General features: G+C 55.6%; 8 protein-coding genes across 8 annotated transcripts; 5 read left to right on the top strand and 3 right to left on the bottom strand.

Moving 5' to 3' along the window:
• Positions 1-77: 77 nt before the first annotated feature.
• On the bottom strand, positions 78-2374 carry MONBRDRAFT_9161 (uncharacterized protein; the record flags this gene model as incomplete). The annotated part of the gene is made up of 2 exons (XM_001746880.1): positions 78-1529; positions 1688-2374. The coding sequence occupies 2 exons, from the start codon at positions 2372-2374 to the stop codon at positions 78-80; spliced, it is 2139 nt and encodes a 712-aa protein (XP_001746932.1).
• A 369-nt stretch (positions 2375-2743) lies between these two features.
• MONBRDRAFT_9162 (uncharacterized protein) lies at positions 2744-4345 on the top strand (the record flags this gene model as incomplete). The annotated part of the gene is made up of 1 exon (XM_001746763.1): positions 2744-4345. One exon carries the CDS (start codon positions 2744-2746, stop codon positions 4343-4345), a length of 1602 nt encoding a protein of 533 aa, XP_001746815.1.
• Positions 4346-7142: 2797 nt separating this feature from the next.
• Positions 7143-8042, top strand: MONBRDRAFT_32883 (uncharacterized protein; the record flags this gene model as incomplete). The annotated part of the gene is made up of 1 exon (XM_001746764.1): positions 7143-8042. Exon 1 carries the CDS (start codon positions 7359-7361, stop codon positions 8040-8042), a length of 684 nt encoding a protein of 227 aa, XP_001746816.1. The 5' UTR covers positions 7143-7358.
• Positions 8043-8490: 448 nt separating this feature from the next.
• Positions 8491-11824, bottom strand: MONBRDRAFT_9164 (uncharacterized protein; the record flags this gene model as incomplete). Its single annotated transcript, XM_001746881.1, has 5 exons — positions 8491-8607; positions 8748-8819; positions 9311-9405; positions 9737-10109; positions 10364-11824. The coding sequence occupies 5 exons, from the start codon at positions 11822-11824 to the stop codon at positions 8491-8493; spliced, it is 2118 nt and encodes a 705-aa protein (XP_001746933.1).
• Positions 11825-12778: 954 nt separating this feature from the next.
• Positions 12779-14886, top strand: MONBRDRAFT_26410 (uncharacterized protein; the record flags this gene model as incomplete). Its single annotated transcript, XM_001746765.1, has 7 exons — positions 12779-12865; positions 12956-13038; positions 13170-13257; positions 13372-13438; positions 13767-13954; positions 14089-14431; positions 14522-14886. 7 exons carry the CDS (start codon positions 12779-12781, stop codon positions 14884-14886), a joined length of 1221 nt encoding a protein of 406 aa, XP_001746817.1.
• An 811-nt stretch (positions 14887-15697) lies between these two features.
• On the bottom strand, positions 15698-18453 carry MONBRDRAFT_26411 (uncharacterized protein; the record flags this gene model as incomplete). Its single annotated transcript, XM_001746882.1, has 11 exons — positions 15698-15729; positions 15815-15887; positions 16021-16098; positions 16176-16325; positions 16452-16541; positions 16623-16677; positions 16816-16913; positions 17071-17141; positions 17221-17637; positions 17720-17857; positions 18363-18453. The coding sequence occupies 11 exons, from the start codon at positions 18451-18453 to the stop codon at positions 15698-15700; spliced, it is 1293 nt and encodes a 430-aa protein (XP_001746934.1).
• Positions 18454-18966: 513 nt separating this feature from the next.
• MONBRDRAFT_26412 (uncharacterized protein) lies at positions 18967-22633 on the top strand (the record flags this gene model as incomplete). Its single annotated transcript, XM_001746766.1, has 12 exons — positions 18967-19039; positions 19131-19191; positions 19312-19420; positions 19462-19842; positions 19985-20049; positions 20194-20905; positions 21020-21118; positions 21251-21424; positions 21582-21676; positions 21773-21876; positions 21970-22169; positions 22274-22633. The coding sequence occupies 12 exons, from the start codon at positions 18967-18969 to the stop codon at positions 22631-22633; spliced, it is 2433 nt and encodes an 810-aa protein (XP_001746818.1).
• Positions 22634-23098: 465 nt separating this feature from the next.
• On the top strand, positions 23099-26437 carry MONBRDRAFT_32885 (uncharacterized protein). Its single transcript, XM_001746767.1, has 18 exons — positions 23099-23258; positions 23355-23436; positions 23545-23614; positions 23764-23877; positions 23974-24055; positions 24199-24304; positions 24379-24529; positions 24605-24672; positions 24749-24821; positions 24901-24998; positions 25117-25209; positions 25331-25370; positions 25475-25553; positions 25648-25724; positions 25810-25863; positions 25957-26014; positions 26100-26153; positions 26241-26437. The coding sequence occupies exons 1-18, from the start codon at positions 23176-23178 to the stop codon at positions 26314-26316; spliced, it is 1458 nt and encodes a 485-aa protein (XP_001746819.1). The 5' UTR covers positions 23099-23175; the 3' UTR covers positions 26317-26437.
• Positions 26438-26505: the final 68 nt, after the last annotated feature.

A 26505-nucleotide genomic window follows, 5' to 3' on the forward strand; every position in this document is an offset into this window, starting at 1 on the left:
AACTTATTCCTTTTAATATCAATGTTATTCAGATCGGTAGCGGTGTCGTATCCTTTCCACAGAACCACACGCTCTTCTTACTGTTCCAGCCAAGCCACGTCCTCGCAACTTTGCACATGCAAAGGCAGCTGCGCAGCCAGCACGCTTTGCGTGCACAGGGGACACACCGCCTGTATCTGGAACTCAGACGCCTCGACAGCCGCTGGGGGACTTGATTGAGTCAGCTTCCTGGCGGGATTGGGTAGGCCCACTCGTTGCTCAACCGCCTCAGCCACGGCCACCGCGTCCGTCCAATCATCAAAATCCTCGAAGCTCCTTGGGGCCTCCTGAGCCTCAGTCACGGGCTCTTGACGGTGTCGTGGTGGACTCGCCTCGTTCTCCTTGTCACCGCTGTCCTCATCCACCACGAGCACATCAGGCTGCTCGGCCAGGTCCAAGTGATCGTGCTGTTCATTGCACCGGTCGTCATCGGGTTGGGACCGTGGCTTGTTGCCGTGAGCTTGGTTTGTGTGTGCTCGCTTGTTTGAAGGTTCTTCAGGTTTGGGCTGTGTGGTGGAGGCACCGGCCATGGCACGTTGGACAATTTTTGCCTTGCGTTGGAGCTGCGACCACATCACGTCGTCTAACGTGCCCGGGCAGAGAAGGTAGCGCACGTTCACATTGTGGCGCTGACCAACTCGGTGAGCACGATCTTCGGCCTGGTAGAGGTGACCGGGGTTCCAATAGAGCTCGGCAAAGACAACCGTGTTGGCAGCATGAAGCGTGAGTCCTGTGCCCGCCGTCGTGATGCTGAGCACTGCCACGCGGCATAGGACATCGTCCTGAAACGAATTGCACAGCTGCTGACGCAAGTGGGTGGGCGTCGACCCATCAATGCGGATGTGGCGCAGCTGGCGCTGGCATAAAAACGTAGCCAGCTCGTCCAGCAAGGTTTTGTGATGGGCAAAGATGAGCAACTTGCCGTCATGGTTCATGAGATCTTCGAGGTACCGAAGACAGCCTTTTATCTTGGCCTCACCGGTAAGGCCGTAGGCCTCGGTGGTGAGGGCTTGCAGGGCCCGTTCACCTTGAGCGCGCTGGGACCCGTGCAAACTCGCAAGCTGGCGCTCTAGGGCTTTTCGCTTCTGCATGATGGCTTTAAGCGCCCGTAGTGGTGCCGGGTCTGCCTGCACATACACCTCCTGTCTGGTCTTTGGTGGGAGGTCAGTGAGGACAGCTGCCTTAACGCGACGGATCATCACCAAGCGCTCTAGAACGCAATGTAGTTCATCCTGGTTGCAGCTGCCGTCATGACGCCAACCAAAGGCGGTGAGCTGTGAGTTGCAGTAGCGGATGCCAAAAGCCACTTCGCTGCGAAAGAGTCGCGGTGCTAGCGCATGCAACTGTTGGTATAGTTCTATGGGGCGTGACAGCGCCGGCGTTCCGGATAGAAGCAACACTCGCTTGGCCTTGTGCAGTAAAGGCATCAGGGCTTTGGTGCGCGCAGCTTTGCCGTTTTTCAAATAATGAGATTCGTCGGCAATGATTACCTGGTGCACCAAAGCCGATAGACGGGAGTGAGGGCCGGAAATAAACTCATGGGACGCCACAAAATCCAGCACCCAAGGCATGCCAGCAAGCGTGTGACATCTACACACCGAGACACAGGCACAGAGACAGAGACAGAGACACATGGACCCACACATACCTGAAAGTCGGCACTGGTCAAGTGCTCATGAAGGTTGCGAGCAAGGTCATAGGAAAGAATTGTGACCAGCTTGTTCATGGGGCTCTTCTTACTCGACACCACCCCGATGGCACTCTCGTCGATTTGCAACCACTTGCAAATTTCGTGGTGCCAGGTTAGCTTGAGACTGGAAGGGCAGACCACCAACAGGGGCCACTCTGCTTGATAATAGGCTGCCGTTGCGAGGCTGCTGACGGTCTTTCCCAGGCCCATTTCATCACTCCACAGGACACGGCCACCCCGTTCGATGGCGCAGGCCACGCCCGCACGCTGATACGGCATCATCTTGTGAACGAGGCGACGGGGAAGCCGTGTTCCCGTGATGGCCAGGAGCTCGGTGGCTGAAAAGCTTTGGTGCTGAGTGGCTTGCCTCTGCCAATCAGGATGCTCCGTCAGGCGAAGAACCACGTCAGGAATGGCCTTGATCATCAGGCGTTCTGGTCCCAAGTCGAGGCGCTCAAATTGTATCAGCAGCGCACGATATTGAGCCAATGGCACGACCCATGCACGGCACGTTCGATCAAAATAGCCTCGGTGCGCGCGTAAAGCCTGGATAATCGGTCGGCGAAAGGAGCAACTGATGCTTGCCGAACAACCATCCGCGCGTAGCGCGGCGTGCACATGCAAGCCCTCCCCAGTGCGCGCCATCAGGCTGGGTGTGACCCCCCGACAAGGGGCAATGTGAGCTGGTCAATGGAAGCGACCTACACTTTAAGTGTTCATCCTCCCATCATGAAGACCATGCCGCACAGCATCTTGACCATCAGCCAAACCTTTTCTTTGCCTTCTCCTTTCGCCCTCCCTCCCTCCCTCCCTCCTCTCCTCTCCCCCACCAGCACGGAACGGATGGCCCTCTTTCCACCTGCAGATCGCTGCGGCCCTCCCCCCCCAAATCAGAGTCAGTCATTCACAGTCGCCATCGCCCCAAAGAATTTAATAATGAATGTAAAATCTGACAATCTGACAAGCTGACATTCACCCCAAAGGAACGTTGGAACCGTTCATATCCGTTTCAGGATGGCGGGGCGGTTGTCGGCGGCTTTGGCAGCGTCGACCGAGGTGGTCATTGGTGGTGGTAGTGGTGGTGCTTTGCTAGAGATGTTGCCGATTGAATTGTGGACTCTGATTCTGGATCGCTTGCCGTTTGATGCCGTTGCACGGCTGAGCTGCGTGAGTCGTGCTCTGAGGGTTCGGGTGATAGCAGCGAGCCAACAATGCCATCGCATCAATCTGGTGGGGCGCCTGATTCACCGCTTTCCAACAACTCGGCTCCAGTTCTTGCTGCGCTTTTCTCTTGTCCGCCTTGAGGTTGCTGAAAGCATATTGCCCGACGTCTTGCAGTTCATCGCCGCTCATCCCGATCACTTTCACACGGTGCAATGGCTGCGCATCGTGGCTCAAGATATGGATAACCTCATGCCATGGCCAACGCGCTCGCGACCACTCGAGGCGTTGGCTCCAGCTCTTGCCGCCTTGCCAGCTCTGGAGGTATTGCAGGCGTGGACGCGCTCCACAAGAATCCCCTTGAGTCTCGTGCCGGCGAGCGTGCACCACCTGCATGCCCTCGCTGTGAGTGCCGAGTCGAAGGAGCTTATCGGCAAACATCTCCAGCACGTCATCACCTGGCTCGTTCCCAACTGTGCGACGGATGATCATTTGCAAAAACAACAGGATGGGCCCTTGGAGCTATTTCGTTGTCTCGACAAGGCCAGCCTTCCTGCCACCAGGCCAGACGCGCCGTTGATCATCGTAGCCCAGCGATATGCCCAGTGGCAGGCTACGCTGCAAAAGTCGATGCACCCACAGGCTCTACGCGCCCTAACGTTGACGCAAACCTTTGTTCGCGAGGCCAATGAACAGTATAAACGCGTGTTACGGCAACGTGATCTCGAACTGAGCCATCTGTGCGGTGTGCGCTACCTGCAGCTGGATCAAGTTCACGCACGCACGCTCTATCTGCCCCTGGGCATTGAGTGGCTCGATGTTCGTGGGGGTGATTTGAGTGCCATTGAGGGAGAGCCAAAGCTTCCTCGTATTTCACGCTTGGCCATCCAAGCGGACCGTCTCAGCCTCGTTCTCCTCTTTTTGCGCAAGCTCGGGGGACACGTGATGCATCTGCATGTCAATTTGACGGGCCGTTCGGGCGAGCCAAGCATATTTGATCAACTCTTGGATGCTATCCATCAGCACTGCCCGCGGGCGGAGACTCTTTTGCTCCGCCAACGGGGCCAGCATCTTTCAGGGGCTCAAATTGAGCGTCTCTGCCGCTTTCGACCCTGGGCCAGCCTCTGCTTGCCTCTGGCACCAAAGTCAAGCGTGGCGGAGCGTCGACAGTGCATGCAGGCCTTTCAAAGACTCAGTAGTTCTCTTGTACACTTGACACTGGTGCACCTGGCCGGCAATTCCATTGATCTTTTGAGCGATTTAGCGCGCGCTCGGCATCGTATGCCTGGCCTCCACCGTGTCATGGCCCTGCGCGATTCCAACGAGGTGCCGACCAACCTGCGCTGGCAGTTTTACTTTCAACGCTGGCCAAGCCTGGTGCGGCTCTTGCGTACTCATCCTGGGCAGGCCATTGAAGCATACGTCACGCTCGATGTGACGCATGGCGGCGTTTGATTTAGATGTGCAAGGGGTGTCTCCGCCATGGTAGCTGTGTTTCTGACGCAGCGGGCATTTGCTGGCCCGTCTTGTGTACTTATCTTTTGGGCCAAGTTTGGCAGCCGAGCTGCCCTGGACTTTTGTGAGTTGAAGCCTCAAATGAATTAGGCCCAATAGCAAATGAAAGACAACATGTCCAAGGTTCCATCAACGACGGTTGGCCAAAATGGTAAGGCGCGCAGCACCAATTTCACACTCAAAACAAAAGAAAGGAAGGAAAAGAGAGAAGAAGAAGCGTGTGACCGTGGCAAGTTAAGGTTGGGCAACATCTTCGTTGTGAGGACCGGTGGCGTGCAACCAACGTAGCACGAGTCGAGTGGGATTGGGCAGATAAACCGTGGCAAGGATCGAGATGGCCACAGAAACCAGCACTTGCAGCCAAAAGGTCCGGTCCATTTGGCTCCACAAGCGGCCCAGGGCTGAGAGCGGGCTCGAGACACGAAGCTGGCCATCCGCTCGAAGTGCGGCTGCGGCTGAATCTGTTCCTTGCCCCCCCAGCCGGGCAGCTGGCGGTCGATCTGAGCTTGGTCTGTAGTAACCGAGACGTGGGCGTCTGCATGGTTAGGGTGAAGCAGCGAAAGCGTCAGCTCAAAACCCACCAAAAAGGCCATACCATTTGGAGAGCCACTTATCAAACCTGAGTCGGGATGCCTGGCCCTCGGTCGGGGTGCTGCAAGACGGTGAGTGATAACTCGGCGGGAGCCAAAGCAGCTCTGCTAATTGCCGTGCACGATGGCTCGGTAGGCTGCAGTAGGGAATTCGGGTGCGCGTGCGTGCGTATAAGTGTACATTAGAATGAAAACACTCAAATAGCATGTGGGAGCGAGCTTGGTCAATGGGCAGGGCATCGGAAAACCCAAACATGTACGTACATGCGATCGACAAGTGCAGGGGATGCGGCCGCCATAACTAAGCGTCATGCACGAATCAAGGGCATTCTGTGAGGCCAAATTGCGAGGTTGGCAGATGACACCCCTCCTGCCGCCAAAATAGCAGCGCGTGACACGATACGAACCATCCACAAAACCAAGATGCGACGCGTCAAAGAGAATGGCATCGATCGGCCGCTGAGTTTGCACTTGTCTACAGCAAGCATGGATGCGAGCGGTCCAGGATCAGTCTTGTAGCGCCAAATAAAAAAAAAAAAAAAAAAAAAAGCTGAAGCGTCGAGCAGCCGGCAGAGGTCAATGGTCACACCGTAGCTGAAGGATGCCGGCATCTGAAGAGATCAAGGCCACGCAAAGCCCACACGTCGAGGGCGTTGAGGCCATTGCATCATTGAGGGTCTGTTCCTGCAAGGCTAAGCCATCTACCTGCGTCGGCGCAAAGCAGTCAAATGATCAAAGGCACATAGCTGGCACACGCGCCCGGGAATGTTGAAGCTGGGATTCATAGCAACTCGCCACCACAACTAACAGTGAGGCTGTGGCGCAGGAGGCCAATATCTTCCTCAAGTCCTGGCGAAGCGTCTGATGGCAGCGCAGCAAGAGCCGTTTCCAAAGCAGCCGAAAAGGAAAAGAAGGAGCAAATAGGAAGCGACATCAGCAATCACGGTCATCTGTAAAGGCTTGATTTGGCGCCTTGAGCCCTGGTCGGGGGGGGGGGGCAGTCGGGTGGGTAAGACGAACCGGCCAAGAGAAGAACCACTGGCGCTTGAGGGTTGATACGGCTGCCAAGGTACCAAGCAAAGTCTTCAACAGTCTGGGCCCGCTGTATCAAAGATGGGCTCCAACCAGCGCGACGGGCAGCGCGGCATAGAATCTTTTGCAACGACCAGCGTGAGGGCAGGACGGACGCGAGGAAGAATTATGGCCAAGTTTGAAGCCCCGAGGCGTCGGGCTGAGAGATTGGTTCAAACGTACCTGAGTGCGGCCCTGCAGATAAAGCCGGACAGGCTCCAAAGCTTGGGCCAGCACCAGTAGATCTTCAATGTCAAGATAGCGTGCCAGCAAGTCTCGGCGTCCGTCTTGGCTGGCCAAGCACTGCACCAAGTCTTCCACGCGAGCTGGGGGTCCACGAATTCGCGGTGCGGCTTGCTCTGGTTGCTGATCAGCTGGATCCATCGTATCCGCCCGATTCACAGCTACCCCTGCTTCCAACAGGTCACCTACGCCATGCCGGCCATCACTGTTCCCATCAACACCGTCAAGATCAGCACCATCACTGCCCTCAGCCGTCATCATGGCCTCGGCATCGCCAGCGTCGACCGCCGCCTCGTCGTCCGTCTCACGGGTGCTCATGTCGATCGACTCGGTTGGATGTCAGAATAAATTATCAGATCAGCATCAAAATGTCAGATTAACACGAATTGTCAGATTAGCAACGGATTGTTAGGTATTGGTGAAATCGAGGAGCTGGCCTGAAGATGTTGAAGGAAATATGATGGATACTGCACTCGGCAAGGCCAACTAGGAGGAAGAAGATGTAGTAGAGGGACAAGATGATGCAGATATGGACCGAGCCGGCGAGGGCAGCGCCATGGTCCCGCTCGTCGCGAGGGCCTCCATCCCCTCCTGAGCCGGTCGTCGGCCAGCCCCTTCTCCACGATAAGCACCCCTGCCCAGCCCTCTCCACCCATCCACTCGACCACACCACATGCGATGCAGGCTTGACAACCGGCTTCACCTCGTTGATGCCCGGTTGATGCAACCACATTTCGATACCGCCCATCACCACAAGCATTTGTTGGCCCCTCGCATTTCCTCCTGCTTCGTCATCTTCTCTTTCCATCGTGTGCCAACAACCGAGGTGGGGAGTGAATGTTGGGTCTTTCAACGGGAGCGACAACGGGAAAGAGCAGCAGCAGTCACAGCGACTTTATTTTCCCCCCGCACGTTGGTCAAGCAAGCTGCCGCCGCAGCGCTCCTTTGGCGGTGTATCGCTAGCTCTTCTGCTTGGCATTGCCATCTTCTTCTTATACTGCGCAACGCTCATTGGCGGCCCCCTTTGGAAGCCCTCAAACTCGAGCAAGATGTCTCAGCTCGCGGACAGTGCCGATGCTCCAGCCACAGACGGCACCCTTGTGTTTGATGCCGTGAGCCTTGAGCCCGGCTATCAGTTCACCGTCCAACAGAATGGCGAGAACCTCACCATGCGAGCCTTGGCCGAAGCGCTTCGCAACCAACCGGCCGCGGCCCGCAGCTTCCATGCACAGCTGGCTCACTACGCTCAGGCTGTGGGCGGGCCCATTTTTTGGGAGAGCCGGCCTTGCACGGATCCCGAAAGCATCTATGAGGCCGTCCTGTTGCCAGCCCCTGGCCTGACGGGCTGGGACCACCCGGATCTACATAGCTTTGACGCCCACTTTCGTGCAGCCATCGCTCAACGCGAATCAAAGCTCGCCACGAGATTTCCCAATCTCGATGGGGCATCCACCTTGGTCACCCCCATTATCCCCGACAATTTTGTTGGATCCCTCACTGACTATTGCCATTTGTCCAACTTCCTGCTCAGCCCAGCCATCACTCCTGAACAATACGAAGCCCTCTGGCACGAAGTCGGTACGGCCATTCTTCAGTGGCCCATGGACGATAATCAACCCCTCTACCTCTCCACCTCGGGTCTCGGCATTGCCTACCTGCACGTGCGCTTGGACCCCGTGCCCAAGTATTACACCTTTGAGCCCTACACTCGTCGGCCCAGCCGCATCTATTGAACGGATTCGACAAAGAGTCGCATTGCCATATCAAGTGTGGAGGAGGAGTAAATGTTTTCCAACAAGGGTTCGCCACACAGCTCAAGCCCCGCCACAACTCTTGAGGCGATTTGGTCCAGGAGTGGTTGGCGCGCAAGATGACTGATCATTTGATGGAGACGAGTAGGCCATTCGAAAACAAAGAAGAAAAAGAAAGGGCCATATACATGTAATTGATTCTGAAATCCAATTTATGGCTTCATTTTCATTTCAGTCTGCTGAAGTTGGAACACGTGTCAAGTGGTACGCGTATCTAGATCAAAAGCCAGCGCGCGTCCGATCAGTTTGCTATGCCGATACATGGGATTGTGTTCCAACACCTCCAACACATCTTGCAGCTTGATGCTAGATGTCTGCGCCTTGGCCTGCGGTCCCACCACCAATAGCCATATGAGTTTGAGATCCTTGATCATGGCAGCAAGCGGGGGAAGCGGGGGAAGCGGGGGAAGCGGGGGTGGAAGCCGTACACCGCGCATACCTTGGGAACAGCCGCACTTGTGGCGCTGGTCTTCTTTTTGTTTCGGTCCTACCAACAAGCAAACGATGATGAGCAGACGAGGCCCACAATAGCAGATAGTTAGTCGGTTAGAGACGCGCCGCCACGCAAAGCCTGAAAGATCAAACGTGAGGTACTACGCCAGAACGACGATTAAAACGACGACATACCCGACGCTTGTTGGCTTGATTCAAGTTGGCAAACACGTTGTTGAGCTTGCTGGGCGCCGACGTTGGCTGTGCCTGTGGGACACGCAGCAAGGCACGTTTGTGAGAAGGCGAACAAACTCTTGGCCCGGGCAAGACGTAGGTGTGTCACGAAACTCAACACACCGTGGCCGTGCTCGCAGTTTTGCCCTGCTTTTGCTTGACTTGAACTTCACGCAAAATCTTCCACTGCTCATCATGGTTGCTGACGATCTCCCTGCGCATTTCACACCCCCAAAGGTCCATGCTCGGGTGAGTTTGAAAAAGAGCATGTTAGGGAATGCAAAAGGGCAGGATTGGCGGGGTGGACATACGTGTCGCCGAGTTGCCGATCGTGTTCTCGGTGCTGGCAGCTCAGTCGACATTGCTCGATCAAATGGCGAACCATGCTCTGCAGCGGGGCACGGCGCAGTGTGTGAGCGTTTAGCTCTTCGCTCACACCTCACACCTCACTGTCATTCCTGACATTCCTGATTGTCCCGATTACAGCGATCGCTTCGAATAGCCAACATCGCCGATGTTCATACCTCGGTAGCGGCACTGATCATGATGTACACTTCATCTGCAATCACCGCCGAGGCTGATGCGGCCGACGTTTTCATCTCACAAAGTCGGGCCAATGCTGCGGCAGCACAAGAGCAGACCAGCAAACACGATGGATCAAAAACACTCTAATTTGCTTGGTTCGCTCAAATCGGCATGCAGGTTATCATACCAATGGGCTCCAATAGCGAGTGCAAGAAATGCGGATTGACAAAAAGCTCGTGCTGGAGGCGAGCAATGGCTGGTGGCAAGTTCACTTCTGTAATTGCCCATTGTTGTGTCGTCAGCAACCAAGATAAGGTCGAGAATTTAGAGGAAGCACGTGGGTTGGACACGCAAGGGCGGAGGGACTTTGGCTGCCATGGACAAAGAGGACCGGCACATTTGTAACGTTTGACACCAACACGTACCGTGGGTGCTCGCAGCAGCGGGGCTTTGTTGGCCGGTGGTATTCAGCTGTTTGGCTCCCGTGTATGCGTCTGCCTGTGACTTCCTGGACAGTGCCTCGGCCTTGTTGGGGGCGTACGTTCGGGTCGGTTCAGGGATGGGCGCCTTCTTAGTCTCTGCCTTGTGTACTGGAGGCGTGGCAACAGGAGCGTTGGTCAAAGCCGAAGCAGCTGGGGTGGTAGCACCATCACTGGCAGCAGATTTGGCCTTTTTCGCGGGTGGCCTTTGATCTTTAGATGGGCGCTTGGCACCCGATCCGGTAGCCGGGGCAGGTCGTTGGGGACTCGTGCGCGCCGCCGAGGAGTCAGCGGCCTTGGGCTTGCTGGTTGCCTTGGGCTTGGCAGACAGGTTGGAAGGAGCTGCATCATAGTTGGCCAACAAGCGAGCGGGGCACGTGAGAATGAGTGACTGGCAAGGCCTCATGCATTGAGCATGAATGACTGACCATTTTTCTTCAGCATCTGCCAAGAGGAGCACGGGTGGTAACGAGTAAGCATGATAAGGGTGGGGAAGGGTGCGTGTGAGGCAGCTGTCAATCAGCAGGCAAATTTGGCCATGGAGGCCGCAAATGTGTGGCGGGCGTGACGAACCGAGAGCTGAGGAATAAAGTTGGTCAGGGTATGGGTAAACTCCTCTCGCTTCTCGTGTGGGGCGTAACCCATTGCAACGGCATAGTCGATCAGCTGTTTTGGACTAACAGAGTGAAAAATAAAAGTATCAAAGAGGCGCAAGCGCATATCATTGCTAGCCTCACTGCCCGCGGAGGCTGCCCGGCGTTCCAAAGCACTGAGGAAACGGAATAGTTTATCAAGTCTGGGCTTGATCGCAGCTGAGATGTTGGCTTCGGGTGGGCAATAGTACTTCTGAATCATCAAGGCAGCCGTTTTGTTGGACAGTTTGGCGGTCTCAGATGTCCGCTGGGGCAGCGGCAGCGGCCTGTCTTGAATGGGACCACGATAGCTAACGCCAACAATGAGTTCGATGTCGCTGGTCTCTGGTGGTCCCTCTGACTTGGATGTGGCTGTGGCAGCGGGCCTTGCGGCTGTTTGAGCCGCTGCGGCGGTTGGAGGAGTCGTTGATGTAGTCGCTGCCGCCGTCGATGCTACTGGCTCGGGCGCGGTCGGTGGCGGCACATAGGTGGCATGTTGACGTTCCACGGGATGGCGAGCATAGGCGTCCGCTGCTGTGGATGAGGGAGCTGGCGCTGCACCTAGGCTGCCGGACGAGGAGCTCGGTTGATTCAGCTTGGGGCGTTTGTAAGCATGCACGGAGAGATCGCGTTTGAGAGCACCGGCGTCAACGGAATCATCCTCATCCTCATCATTGTTCACAGAGGCTTGCACGCGCGGCTGAGGGGGCGGGTTTGCAAAGGGCATGCGTTTGCCCGGACCGACGTGCGGGGTGGCAGCAGGGCCAGGCTTTCCAGAGCGGGCGGCTGGTGGCACACCGGCCTGCATCCGAGCATACTGGGGCTTCCCTGTGCGTACCGCCGAGGGGATGGTGCTGCCTCCAACGGGCTTGCCACCCCCAGCCATGCCCACGCCCGGTTTGCCACGCCCGGCCGTAGGCTTACCCCCACCCGTTGGTCGAGCAGGACCGCCATTGCTGGGCACACCGCTCATGGGCTTGCCACGGGACATAGGCTTCCCGCCTGGCATGGGCTTTCCTGCCGGTGCGGGTTTCCCACCACCGACAGGGCGCGCAGATGGTGTGGGCTTACCTCCACCATAACCGGGTTTGCCCCCACTGCTGGGGTATGCGGGCTTGCCGCCGGAGGTAGCGCGCAGAGGTGGGGCCGGTTTGCCTCCACCGTACGAGGGCTTTCCACCACCGACTGCGCTGCCACTGTTAGGGGCTGGGGCGAAGGAAGGCTTGCCGCCGGGCATGGGCTTGCCGCCGGGCCGGCTCGGTTTACCTCCGCCCATGCCTGGTTTGCCTCCACCCATGCCTGGTTTGCCACCACGACCCAAGGCCGCACGGGGGGGCGCGCCGCGCCCATAGGCACCAGGCTTGCCACGGCCTGCGGCAGGAATATTGTCCCAGTCTGCCATTATGCCTACTATTGTCCCGTGTTCACAGCGAAACAGGCCCGGAACGCGTGCGTAGCGAAGTGCCAGTAGTTCTCAAGGGGCAAAAGGCCACGCGGTCCCAGGCCCACAACAGGCGCCGCGACGCTGCAGGCAGTTGGACAAATCTCCTCTGACGTTCACCGCCCCTCCATCCTGTCTGGACACCCTGGCATCGGCGGGTGCACACGAACAAGTAGTCTGCTCTGCTCCTGCACCAAATTTGTTGGAATGCCACTAGAATGACCACTCGGTGTTCACCTGGTCCAGCCGCGTGCCAAGAGGATGGCAGGGCTTATGATCGCTTGAATCGAGACAGAAAGATGGCCGCCGCCTATCCCACATGCCAGCACAAAGTCGCGTGTGAGTGTAGTGGGACCGACCCCGCTGACCTTGACCCTGGCCTCGTCCCCCAACCAGCGCAACACATTTCAAATCTGCTCAATTTCTCGCCCTCCCCCCGGTCCCCCATTCCCCCCTCCACCTTCTGCACGCGCTTTGCCCACGCTGCCATATTCATTCTCACCTGCAACCGCCACCACCACCTCGAGAGAAAAAAAAAAAAAAAAAAAAGAGAGAGAGGGACAGAGAGAGAGAGAGATAAGAAGAAGGCATCGTTTACAATTGGTAACCCCCTTGTCAGATAAATCGGATGATCTGACATTTACGCTTCTGCTCTTCTGCTTCTTCTTGTTCTCGTCTTTTTGGCGGTGGAGGCCTCTCTCTCCTTCCTCAGCTTGTTGATCGCCCTGATCGCCCCCGCGGTCACCGCTTGCCCCTCTGTGTGTGTGTGTGTGTGTGTGTGTGTGTGTGTGAGTGGTGGTGGTGGTGGTGGTGTCTCATGGCAGGGCCCTCGGTCAAGACTTTCACTTCAAGTGCGGGGGTGGATTGCACTGAGAAAAGTCATTTGCCAGCTGCCTCAAAGCAGGACGTGTCGACATGAAGAGTGCCTCCGAGGTCATTGACCTCTTGCTGCTGCGCCTGGTGCAGCTCGGCACGGACCTTTGGTATCATCCTGCCATCCAGGTCCGATGAAATACCCTGCTGGGTGGACCTGCCTGGCATTGATCCGTCAAGCGAATGTTGACCGGGATCTCACCCATCGGTCTGCTGCAGATTCTGCGCAAGTTTTGCCTTCTAACAGCCTTTCTCCTTGCCGTCTTTCACGTGATGCTGGGCGCGGGAGTGGTCATTTATGGGTGGGTGGGGCGCACCTTCGCCAAGTTGATGGATACTGCCAGTATCGTGCCATGTTTTAACGCAACCCGTGCCATGTTTCAACGCAACCCGTGCCATGTTTTAACGCAACCCTGCATCTTTCTCCTCTCAGGCTGTTTTACTACGCCTACGTCCCAAAGGCTGCGTACGAGTGGCCCGTGCACTTGACACAGACAGGGGCTGAGCCCCTCGCTTCTATCGTGAGTCGATCAATCAAAACAAATGACCCAGCTGCTTTATCATTTTTCTCCCCAGCCTCTTCCCTTCACCTCGATTGCTCCTATACCCACGCTATCGACTGGCCTGCCCTCTAGGTGCCGTTGAGCCCTTACACCGGCGGACCGACGCACACGCCCACCAGCGTCCTCAGTGCACGCACAGGTAATGATCAGCGCTGAAGGCCAAGCCCCGGGTGATCAATGCTTTTCATTTGTTGCACAGCCTACACGTTGGCTGGCTTGCTCTCGCACTTGTCTGACCCGCCTCGGTCCCATGATCTAGAGTATCATTTTTATCTTGAGCTTGTATTACCGCGCTCGCCCGTCAATGTGGCTGTTGGTACGCTGAGCCCCGCATTCCGGGCCTACAAAGAAAAGAAGAAGAAGAAGAAGAAGAAGAGGAAATTAGGGGTCTCAGTGGCAACATGCGGCAGCCATTTCTCAGACCCGTTAGCCCTCTACCTCACTCGCGTTGTGTTTGGTCGATGCAGGCAGCTTCACAGCAACTTGCCATTTGCTCTACTCGCTGGAGCAAGCCTTTGAGCTGCCCACAGAAGCCACACCATTGGGCACGCCTTTTCCGGCCTTGTCAGGCAAATCGAGCGAGACGCAACAGAGTGCACCGCCCACCGCGCAGCCGGGTCCGCTTGCTCCGTCCACTGCGATCGTCACCTCTCAGGTATGTGCCGTACACATCCTCCTTTGGTGGCCGGCTGCGCAGGCGCTTCTCACTCGATTTTCTCGATGTTTGCATTTGGTCACGCAAAAAAACAAAAAAAACAACAACAACAACAAAAAACACCATATCGACAGGCTTGGCATTTGGCTGCAACGGCGCCGCACATACACAGCATCCGGCGCTCTGCTATGATACCCTACCGTTCCACCATGGTGGACACGCTGCGGAAGGCGCTTTTGATTGTGCCGCTTACACTGGGGCTGTTGACAGAGAGTGACACCGTCTTCATTCCGCTCTTTGAACACTTTGTGGATGATCTCGAAGCACCAGTCCAGTATGCGCGCATTGAAGTGTCGGCCCCGCGCCTGCAGGTTCAATCAGCCCGCCTTATTGCCAAAGCCAACATGAAGGGCATGGCCTATTGGATGTACCATTGGTACATTAGCAGCTTCTTCGTGGGTGTCAACGCCATTGCCGGTACGAACCATGGCGCAATTTGGCAAGAAACATTGTCCTTCGACTTTTCACACACCACTCACTCCTTTGCAACCGACTGTCCACACTTAGGCACACTGACGGTCCTGGCATTTGTCGTGTTGATTGCCGTCTTTCAACGCGAGGCCACCGCCTTTTTTTCCCTGGAAGCAACGCCTGAAGCGTGGCAAGCCGAGCAACCCGAGGCACTCGCCAGTAAACCTAGGACAGTACCCGAGGGCCTGGTGCTCGATCCGATCACTAATCTCTTCGTACTGCCAGCAGAGGAGAGCGAAGCAGCAGCTGTTGGCAACGAATCAGACACACTCCTAGAGTTGACTGAGCCGGACGAACGCCACGAGCTCGATCTAGATGGTGCAGCAGCCGCAGGGGTGGAAAGTCATCCGACTGAAGCCTCGCTGCGGCATCGCCATCCGCATGTCCTCCAGACACCGTGACGCACCGACCATCTGGTTCACATCCAATCTCTTTCCTGAACGCCCTCCCTTCTCCAGCTTCCAGGCCGCGCCCAAAGTCACAAGATGGCAACTCGTCACAATCAAAGCAAACCGTGAACGGTGGCTTTTTGTCATCCAAGATCGCATCAGAATCTCAATGACGGCGAATTGGTGGGCTTGACGACAAAGCTTGACAGATGGTGTCTTTCTGGAATGTTGCGTGAGTGGCGGACGCGCATGACGTCGCCGTCACGATGAAGCTCTTGCGACGCTCCTTGCTAGACTCTGTCGATCGATTCTCTGGTCAGACTAACTTCTGGTCCTTTTAGGAAAGCAAAAAATCAAAAATATACATGAAGCTCATTCTTGCCAACTTTTATGTCACGGCCTCTGCACGTCCAGGCGCTCGCATGGTAGAGAGCTATGCACAGCCACCTTCACGCTCCCGTGCTAGCCGCAATAAATCATTAAGGTCTTCTGAGAAACACGCGCACCATGTAAGCCCGGCGCACAAGCCCATGAAGCTACAGCGCTTTGCCAAAGCGAAAGATATTGCGCCTGCATGTGCTAACCTGAGGATGGGGTCGAATGCTCTGGCCACATTTCCAAGAGCCACCCGCAAATTGCCTTTGCCAAAGTCATGCCATACAGCGTTGAACATGGCAAAGTGAGCCAGGTTTGCTTGTACGTGTGTGTGTGTGTGTGCGTATGCACACATGGTGGCATCGGTTCTTCAACGGATGCAAGTATGCAGAGCAGATGTGATATACCTCTTGTCGCTGTGGGGTAAGACGCGGTTTGATTTCGTGTATCAACGTGCCGAGCAAAGCCAGGCCACCACGTCTGTTGTCAAGATGAAACAAGTGTGGATGATAGGGGTCAGAGATGACGGCAAGCAGGGCTGAGAAGCGGCCATCCGTCTGCATACCGAGTGTCAGCATCGCTGCTTCGAATGTACTGTCGACATAGCTGTAGGAGGGGCTGAGCAAAAGGTACGCAGGCTAGGCGGGCAGCCTATGGGTGTAGCAAACCTGGTGAGGTGCTTGACTGGTTGTGCGCGACGAGAAGGCGTCTTGTGCGGCTGATGCGGGGTGGGCACATGCACAGCGCAACAATGTGGCCGGCCCGACGTACCGCAACGACAGGTTGCAGCGCCCGGGCATACAGTCGAGTGCGCGCGGTCCGATCTTCATGCTGGATCAGCACCAGAATCTAAGAGGGCGCAAAATAGGGTGTGGGAACGGCATGTGGGCTGGGCAGAGATTACAGATGACGCGGGGGAGACAAACCTGGGAGAAAAAATCAAAGTATACATCATCATTGTCGCGCAAGGGTTTATAGCAGAGCATCGGAAGAAGCTGTGCTAGGCAAGGCCAGCTGGCGACGACGTTCTCAGCTTCGCTGGTGTAGACAAATGGCTTGATGGCTGCGTGAAGGACCTGGGATTCGATCAATGCAGGTGAGGGTGATGGGGAGGATCAGATGCGTCTCGTGGCCTCAAAAGGGAAATAGCCTCGCAGGGCAAGCTGGCCCGTTTGGAGGTTGGTGAGCAGTTGAGAGCACACCTCGGCCTGACCACGGGCAATCACATGGGCATCGGGCGTTTCGTTGAGGAGATGTGCCAGCGCTTCCAGGCAGGGGATGTGATACTCGGGCTATGGAACCACAGTGCCGCAGGCATGAGAAAAGGCAGTCATGGCGGATCAAGCAGAGGGTGGGTGGCAATTGAGCCGTACCTCATGGGTATCCAAGACCTGCAAGAATAGAGGCAAGAGTTGATCAAAGACTCGGCTAAGGGCACCCGCAGGCCCAAGAGAAGACCGGATGAAGGCGAAGGTTGCGGCGCGTCTTGCTGAGTGGTGACTGGGTCGAGGGGCAGAGCAATGCGGTTTTGACAGGGGGAAAAGGCATAACAATATGCCAACCAACCTGGCGTGGGGGCTCTTGGTTTGGAGAGCGAGGTGAAAGATGGCTGGAAGGAGCCATGTGCGAGAGGCCCAGTCACGGACATGCCAAAGCTTGACAATCTGCACCCATCGGCATTCAAAAAAAAAAAAAAAAAAGTGATCATGAGAGGGGAGCAGAGGGGTGGCATCGGATGATCCAGGTTGGGTCAGGTAGAGCAGGGGCACGACAGCCAGCAGAACAGACGTCAGGGATGATGAGCGCAAGCACTGGGGGCACCGTAGGATTTGACTCCCCGAGGACGACGACCAGGGCCTGCCAAGACTCTTGAGCTGGGATGATGCCGAGGGCTGTCGTGTACGCAACAAGGCATCGGGTGAAGAGCAGCGGGCTGAGACCACCATGGCCGGCGGGAATGATCGCGCTTACCGGCAGGGATGGCCGCGTAGGCAGCAGCGGCTGTTGCGAGGGATGTGTCAAGTTGCTGGTGAGGCAAGAGTAGGCGAAGAAGGAGGGCGAGATTGGCCACGGCCGGGGACGAGGGTTGGACCAGGGGTGGCTGCCAGGTATTGAATGCCGCTTGAAGGGCAGCGCTGAGCTCGCGAGTGTTCAAACCCTTGGCCACATAAACCTCGAGTTCAGAAGCCGTCACGGGGGTTGTTGCACCCAGCGCCAGCGTGTGGCCCTGCTCGTCAACCAGATCCAGTCGACCGGACGCTGCACTCGCACTGTCCGGCGGCAGCCAGCGCACGTGGACGCTCATGATTCTGATTTTGGAAAAGGCGGTCTTCTCGAAGAACCATTCAAAGAACAAATCAGGTCTTTTCTTGTTTTCGCTGCTCGGCGCTTCAACGCAAGCCCGCCCCGCCTCAGCCCATCAATCGCTGCTCAGCTCAGCCCCCGCCCCTCCCCAGCGAAGTCAGGGAACAACAACTGCTCGAGAGAGAGAGAGAGAGAGAGAGAGAGAGAGAGAGAGAGAGAGAGAGAGAGAGAGAGAGAGAGAGAGAGAGAGAGATGAATTGGTTTGAGAAAGAGAGAAAATCAAAGACACAAAGGAAAAGCGCAACTACCACAGAGAGAGAGAGTGTGTGTAACGGTAGAAATTAATTTTAAAGGGGCTTGTTTTAGAATGTATCTTGTACGGAGCATGGGCAATGGCTGACACTCTCTTGCAAATTAAGTCATCCAGTTGGCCGGACTTTTGTTTCTTCATCCGATACCAGCTCCGAGACATGTGTACCACCATCGAGCAACCGCCGTCTTGAGAACGACAGCGATCCGAGTTCAAGAGCAGAGGGAAGAGCGAGAGAAACAGAGATGAACTTGAGCAAAAGCAAGGGATACGCAGCAAAGACACGACGGAGTAGCAAAACTAGAGAAGACATCAAAGAGACAAGGTTGGGTTTCTTACCATCATCATGTGATTCCGATTCATCTGACGTTTAAGGCTCGTTTCGGCTCGAATACACACACTGGGCACACGCTCAAGTTGTGAATTGCATTTTGCACGCACGCGCGCACTCACTCACTCACACACACACACACACGCAGTATCAGAGACACGGACGGACCAGTGGATCGGATCAGAACGCGTCGCTCTTGCAGGGGGAAAAGGGGGGCATTTTGGAACGACGGTGCGCCCGATCGGAGAAGCTTGGCCATGTTTCACGTGTCACCCACCGGCCCAGCGTAAGTTGCATTTGGTATGGAGGCTTGTGCGACGTGGACAAGTGCCGTTGATCGATCGTGCCCGGCCAATCATCCGGCTCGGCGTGGGGTTCGCCCAGCGTAGAGCTGTCGTGCGACCACTCATTCTGAATCCGAATATCTCTGGTCTTGCTCTTCCCAACTCCATTTCATCTCTCGCTTCGCAGCGTTACCGCGACCGCAACGGAAGCCAACTCAGCACCCCACAGCCCAACCCCGCAGACGCCGGAGCAGCAACAGGAGGGCTCCACCACGCAAATGTCCAAGAGCATGGTGAATATCCCACTCGGGGCCAATGCCGATGCTAATGACCATGCATCCGAGGCCGACGGCAGCCAGGACGTATCCGAGGTGGCTCATGATCGACCCGCCTCGGAGCAGCCTTCCTTGGGCTCCAAGACTGGCTCAGCTTTAAATCTACGCAACGGCGGCGATGAGCCACGTTCGCCCTCGCCTGCAGCGCACTCAATGGGCACCACAGCCTCGTCGGCCTCAGAGCAAAACGCTCAGAGCGATCAAGGCCTAGCGGATGGCATTGGGGGTAAGTCAGATTGCGAACAAGGCTCGCAAAGTCAAGTCATGCCTCTCACTCACAACCTCTTCGCTGCTCTGCTCTGCACGTCATGTTGCAGATGACTTTGTGACCATTGAAGACACATCACGCCCACGTTCGCAGACGGCTCCATCCTCCCGGTTAGTCACGGGCATTTCAGCGCTGCATCGATTGATGGGCACCATCGCCTCATGTCCGTCTGTGTCGTTGAACCAACGCACGGCTCGCAGGCACCGTGCACGGTCTCAAACAATGGACAGCACTCAAAGCAATGAAACCAGTAGCAGTAGCAGCCAATCCCGTCGAGTGCGTCTCAGCACTACCCTGTGCCCTCTTTGTCATGTCGCTCATGAACCAGCTTTTGCCAAAGTGAGCTAATACATTAGCTTTGACCCCGGCTCGTACCATAGGTGCGCAAAAAGAGCATGTCTGGGGTTAGCAAAGCCTTCAAATCTCTAATGGGCTCGCGCGACGACAGCTTCCTGCATGTCCTCTTCAAGTCCCTCCCCCCGGAAGAGCATCTCTTGGAAGGTAACACCATGTCGCACCAGAGCCCCGAGCTGCGGCCGACCGCTGTCGCTTCGAACCTCACACGTGCAACATGTCCCTCAGACTTTTCGTGTGCGCTACAACGCGACATTCTGGTGCATGGACGACTTTACGTCTCGCAAAACTACCTGAGCTTTTATGCTAATATTTTTGGCTGGGAAACCACTCTCAGCGTGGAACTTTCGGAGGTGGCGAACCTACGCAAAGAGCGAACCGCTTTGGTCATCCCTAATGCCATTCAGGTGCGTGCCCTTTTCTGTTTTGTTTCTCAACTCACTCTCGCGTGTGACACAAGAGCCGATGCAAAGGGAGGGAATGGCCATGTGCTCATTTTTGCTGTACCCTTCAATGCAACTTCCCCCCCTCCCCATGTTGTTTTTCAAGGTGGTGCTCAAGGATGGAACAAAGTACACATTTAGTTCTTTTATCGGTCGTGACACGGCATATCGGTGAGTCCAGAAGCACAACACGTGTGCACGGACAGAAGTGGGCAGAGCTAGCCACCCATCTGTCAAGCCTTGGAATACCTCTCGCCCATATCATTGACCACCAGGCTTTCCTCTGTTCATCCTTGTCGTTGGGTGTTCTTGTAGGTGCCTTTTTTGTGTCTGGCAGAATTCATTGATGCCAGAGCCACGCTCAGCAGCCGAGCTGCTCCGGGCCACGAGTAGCAACTGGACAGGCGGCCTCGAGGCGCTGGCGCCACCCGTGTCCGTGCAATCGACCGATCCTCCTGCAGCTCCTAGCACTGATCGCGAGGAGAGCCCCCAGCCAGTATCTGATGTCGTGCCTGGTAGTCGGGCCTGGCGTAAAAAGCACCGCGCCTCACCAGCCAAACTGCGCCAAATGCGTCGCTCCATTGGCAGTTCGCGTGCCAGTGATTTGGACAACCTGGACGGCGATGTCACCGAGTCAGACGGCTTGTCAGTCAACATGGACACAGCTCTTGAATACGAACGACGTCAGATTGCTCGTGCCGCTGAGGATTTGCTGGACGATATCCGTCGCTCCCAACATGCTTCTCTCGGTGATCAAGACGAAGCGGATGACGATGGTGACGAGGAAGGCAATGAAAAGGACAAGGACGAGGACGAAGACGAAGACGAGGACGAGGACGAGGACGGAGCTGGAGTCGACGAGGCCAATGATACCTTCCAGGATGAGCTCAGTGAGCCTCATCGCTCTAAAGTATCAGACAAGCATCGCGAACGTGCCAGTGAGGATGGCAGTCAGAACTCAATATCGCTGCTACCTATTCGGTACCCTGAGGAAACCTGTGACTTTGGCCGCTTCGTCGTGGATGAGGTTTGTCCCGCCGCCGAAACGCAGCCGAGACGCGCACACATCTTTTGCAGTATGCTACCAAGTTGAGCCCCTGCCATGTCTGTTCTGACGCTACGTGGCTGCCATCCGTGGTAGGAATTCGATTGCAGTGTGGAGGCCTTGTATAAGCTCTTGTGCAAGCCATCACCTGTCTACGACCGCGTCTATGAAGCAGAAAAAACGACCAATGTTGAGGTCAGTCCCTTGCTCGTCGGCACATTGGCACATTGTTGCAGCTGCCGGCCAGCTTTTCGCTACTTGCGGGCACTAAACTTTCGTCCGGACACGTTGTGGTCTCATGCTTCTCTTCCTCATGGGTGCGGGCAGGCTACGGAATGGGCGCCAAACAGCGACAATCAGCTGGAACGCAAGCTATCATACACTCTATCCCTCAACTACAGCTTTGGGCCCAAGTCAACGCGAGGCGAGGAGCGTCAAGTTGAGCGCGAGCTTTTACACAATCACTACTTTGTTGTTGATTGTGAGGTCTTCACACCCAAGGTCCGTCTGAACATGTCATGCTCATTTGGGCCAGGCATGTCTGGTCACTGCAACGGTGTCACGTTGATCAGGGTGCTACCCCAAGCAAGTCAACCGAAAGCTCGCGCCTCGACCTCACACGCGTGGCTCGGATGGTCATCACTTGTCGGACCCCTAGGTACCGTACGGGGATAATTTTTACAACCAACTGCGGTATCATGCCCAGCGGGTAGAATCCGGCAAGACCCGCCTACAAGTCTGTGTCAGCATCAAGTAAGGACCTCTGAACCTGGCGGATGTGCAAGCGTCAGGGTCAATGCTGCGGTGTCACTCATGTTCATGCCACAATCGCATTTGTGTTGTGTGCAGCTATCGCAAAGGGGCGCCTTGGAAAATGGTGCGCAACCTGATCGAAAGCAATGCCTGGAAAGGCATCAACAATTTTTGGAATCTGATGTTGGACAACCTTCGTGGTGCGTATATCAGGCTTTCGTTGCGCTATGGCCCAATTTGGCCAGGGTTCGTTCGAGCTGGCTGCGCTGATTGGCTGTTTTGATGACACACAGATGAAGTGCAGAATCTTCCAGCAGAGGAGCGATACAGCGAGAAGGAGCTGGCTCAGGCCAATTCTGCAGGCTCACTTGAGCAGCTGCAGAATGGCGGGATTGAGACGCTGCAAAGTACGGAAACCACTCATTCGAGGGGCCGGGTGGTCTCGCATACGCGTACTGCCTCCATCAACAGCATTCTGACGGAAAAGGCCAAGGTATGGTTCTTACACAATGGTGCGATTTTGTTTGCACCTGCCTTCAATTACCTCGAAAGCTCACGATCCATGGTCTGGGACCCAACTGAATTTATTCCGTGCAGCTGGAGCGTGCTTTGGAAGAGTCACGAGAACAGAGTCGAAGCCACGCTACCAGTCGAACCGCGTCGGCATCAATGCCACCACTCGAGGCGGACGCCGTCTTTACTTCCACTCCATCCCACTTTTCCAAAAGCGCAACATCCAGCGATCACGTGCCGGCCGATTCAAGCAATGCGCAAATTCTGTTCTGGCTGCAGGTGGTGGCTGGCTTCATGTTCTTGCTGGTCCTGCTGAATCTGATGCTCATCTACCAGATGACCTGGGCCCATGGTTCACACAACGCCGAGTCAGATGATCGCCTGGCCACGGCGCTCAATACGATCGCGACAATCTTGCAGCAGCAACAGCAGTCGAATGCTTGAAGATCTTTGACGTGTTTCCATGTCCAGCTGCGCAATTGATACTGGCTGATGTTCAAAGATTGGCACGCTATATTTCGTCAGGAGGGAAGATTTCAAGTCAACCCGGCTAGCCACGTCCTGATTTTCACTTGGAAGAAGACCACAGCGCGATGGACAATCAGGCAGAGAGAACAGCCACAGACCACAGACCGAGGCGCATACGCACAGACACCATGACACACTGCCAAATCAGTTTCACAAAAAAACACAAAAACGTCAGCAAAAATGACATCTGAATGTGTGTGTGTGTGTGTGTGTGTGTGTGTGTGTGTGTTGCTTGCTCAACAAGGCATCACGTGCTGGACCAGTGTTTGTGTGTGTGTGTGTATGTGGTGACTTGCTGGATGCCACTAATTTTTTTTTTTATTGCCTGTGCTGGCGAGCGACGGACGGGTGCAGCAAAACGGCAGCGCACACGCTTTCTTCGTGGATTTGGTGTATGTACTGGCCTTGGCTTTGACGGACTTGACGGATCAGGTCGTTCTTTGGTGGGTCAAGGCATCATGTCTGCTGCACCGCAAATGACCGAGGCCCATGAGGCGCTTGTGTTGGAGCTGTTCAAGGTCGGCGCTATCAAGTTTGGCGAGTAAGTACCGATGTGGCATGTCTTGCGAACCTCGCAGCCGACCAACACCAGCTCTTTTTTTTTTTTTTTCCACATACGTTCCATCGCTGGACACAGATTCACGCTGAAGAGCGGCATTGTCTCCCCCGTCTACGTGGATCTGCGCGTGCTCGTGTCCTATCCCTCGCTTTTGAACCAGGTGCGGTCGACCATATCTTGTGCAGGACGACGGCCCTGTTGGTGTTCGAGTTGCAAGGGTGGTGACAGCTTGTGGCTGCAGGTCACTCGCCTTTTGTATCTTGGCTAGGTTGCTGACCTGCTGGTCGAAGCCACGAAGAGCTGCCAGTACGATGTCTTGTGCGGCGTCCCCTACACAGGTGAGATTTGATGGATGTGAGCGCCGGGAAAATTTCCACCCGACTGCACCCGTCAAGCAATGTTGGCTGGCCTTGGTTTTGATGCTTTCACAGTTGCGGCGTACCCTGGGCCCTATTGCCCACTGGTTCTCATCTTGATGGTGCTCTAGCATTGCCTTTCGCAACCATCATGTCCGCCAAGGTCAACAAGCCCATGCTCATGCGCCGCAAGGAAGCCAAGGCTTACGGTACCAAAAAAATCATCGAGGGCGTGTTCCAAGCTGGTGAGTGCCACATCTCGTACTTTGAGTTCTTTGCTTTGTGGCTAGCCTGCGCGCGCCCTGCACCAGCTACACTGATCCCACGCTGCGCGAACGCAGGCCAAACCTGCCTGATTGTGGAAGACCTGGTGACTTCTGGCCTCTCCGTATTTGAAACGGTCAAGCCACTTGAAGATGAAGGGTACGCGCTGCTGTCTCGCGCTGCTTTCTTTGGGTGCTTCCGCGCTTGCTTGTCGTGCGTCACCTGACTGCGGCGTTGCTCTGGTTACTCTCACATGGGCCGGGCTGTTGTGTGCGTGTTATCTCTTGGATGGTTCATCACAGCCTAACTGTCCGCGACGTGGTAGTGCTGCTGGACCGCCAACAGGGCGGCGAGCAGAACATTGTGACTCGGGGCAAGCATCTGCACAGCATCTTGAAGTTGTCCTTTGTATGTTCAGCTGGATCATGGTGCTGGACATCATGAACAGATGAATCGCTTATGAGGCGGCGGTGCTTGCTTAGGTTTTGGACGTGCTGCAGAAGAAGGAGCTGATTGAGCCAAGCATGGCTGAGCGCGTCAAGGCGTTCATTGCCGAGAACCAAGTGACCGTAACTGCTGATAACAAGGCACAGACTGCTGATGCACCTTCTGCCAAGAAGGCCAAGGTCACAGGTCAGGGCGATTGTGAAGCGTTCCTGAGCATGTATATGAAAATCCCGTCCATGACTTGAGTTGGCATGTGCTCAGGGCCAAGTTATGAGGATAAGCTTTCGGCAACCAGCAATGCCGTGGCCAAGCGATTTATTGAAACCATGGTGAGAATGACCCCACGTCTCAGGTTGCGCATCAACCATCGTTGCTCATTTTGTCGGGTACAACGGGTTTTGACAGCTGCGCAAGAAGAGCAACCTTTGTGTCGCTGTCGATGTGACGAGCGCCGCCGACCTACTTGAAATTGCCGCCGGTCAGTTGACCCTGGGGTTGACTTTGATACCGCGTGCGATCGTGATGACTTTGGACCATCGGACTTGCCAAACACACAGAGGTGGGTCGCTACACCTGCTGCATCAAGACACACTGCGACATTGTAAGCGATTGGACCGAAGCGACTGCCACGGCCCTGCGCAAACTGGCTGAGGAGGTACGGCATGCAAGCATGTGTGAGAATGCGTGCGTGAGCGTGAGCGTGCGCGTGTGTGCGTGTGCGCTGGACTTGTTTTAACTCTTCTACTTCTTTGGCTCTGTCTTTCCGCATGCAGCTGGACTTTATGATCTTTGAAGACCGCAAGTTTGCTGACATTGGCAACACAGTCAAGCTGCAATGCTCTGCCGGCCGGTACAAGATCGCTCAGGTCTGTCAATCCACAAATCAAGTCGCTGCTCCGAAGGCCATTTGTCAGAGTGCTTCCTCAAGCACATATGCCCCCCTCATTATTTGCATGGGCGCCACTGTTACAATCTTGTCGTGCATAGTGGGCTGACTTTGTCAACTGCCATGCCCTGCCGGGCCCGGGTGAGTTACCATGAGCGGTCGTTGCACCACTTTATTCTTTCGCTTCGCATCCTTGGCCAGCCGATGCATGCTAACGATTCAGGGCCTGTTTTATGATCTTGCAGGCGTCGTCGATGGTCTCAAGGCTGCGGCGGAGGAGGTCAAGCGTGACGTTGGTATTGTGGTTCTGGCACAGATGAGCAGGTGCGATGGCAAACTAGCAATTCTTGATTACCCACACATGTTAATGGCACAGGCAGTGCTGCTCCCTCACGCCAACTCGTGCTGGGGTTCACAGTGCGGGCAGCCTGGCCACGGGCGAGTACACTACCAAGTCGGTGGAACTCGCGCGCCAGTATCCCCAGGAAGTGTTTGGTATGTGCAACGCCATGCTTGTCGATGTTCTTTGTTGCAGCAATGGGGTGCTTTCGCTCACTTGCAATTGTGCTCGTCTGGCCAGGATTCATTGGCCAAGAGCGATTGGGCGACGAGGCCCACTTGGTCATGACGCCAGGTCTGTTCTGTGGGCTGTTGCAAAGCTTTGAATCAACGCGTTCCTGCACGTGAGGCATCTGCGGTTTCTCATCGCACTCTTCGTGCGATGCAGGCGTCAAGCTGGCGGCAGGTGGCGATGCGCTGGGTCAACAGTACAACACACCCCAGAGGTTTGTTCTCACCCTCTGACTTGGCAAACAGAATGCACAACCTGCTCATATCACTGTTGACGCATGGCACGGGCTTTGGTGATAGTGTATTGGTGGAGAAGAACTGTGATGTCATTATTGTGGGTCGGGGTATTACGAGGTATGCTGCCGGTCGAGCCTGTTCACGATCACTGAGCGTCTCTTTCACTTATAGTGTGGCTGTGATAATCCCCTGGATGTACCATAGTGCCACGTCCCGGGCCGAAGCTGCTGCGGAGTATCAAAAGGCAGGCTGGGCAGCTTATGAAGCACGTCAGGCTTAAACCATCAGCCAGCAAGTTGGATCGTGGCGCCTTCTGAGGCCAAGGAATCAGCGAGCCAGCGAGCCTTTCTTTTGTATGGATGCAAGCCCGCAGGCCTGCGATAAATTGAAATCGAAAAGACATCTTCCGACTTGACATGGACTATCAAATGCATGTGTGCACAGCGTTGGCCGCGCAGCGGCTTATGTG

This window comes from Monosiga brevicollis, genomic scaffold, assembly GCF_000002865.3.
Source record: "Monosiga brevicollis MX1 MONBRscaffold_14 genomic scaffold, whole genome shotgun sequence".
Classification (NCBI taxonomy): domain Eukaryota; class Choanoflagellata; order Craspedida; family Salpingoecidae; genus Monosiga; species Monosiga brevicollis.

Coding starts and splice junctions, on each gene's coding strand:
- MONBRDRAFT_32885 (XM_001746767.1), top strand. CDS start 23,176: ATGTCTGCTGCACCGCAAATGACCGAGGCCCATGAGGCGCTTGTGTTG. Junction 24,822..24,900: donor CCTACTTGAAATTGCCGCCG/GTCAGTTGACCC, acceptor CCAAACACACAG/AGGTGGGTCGCTACACCTGC. Junction 25,864..25,956: donor CCACTTGGTCATGACGCCAG/GTCTGTTCTGTG, acceptor CGTGCGATGCAG/GCGTCAAGCTGGCGGCAGGT.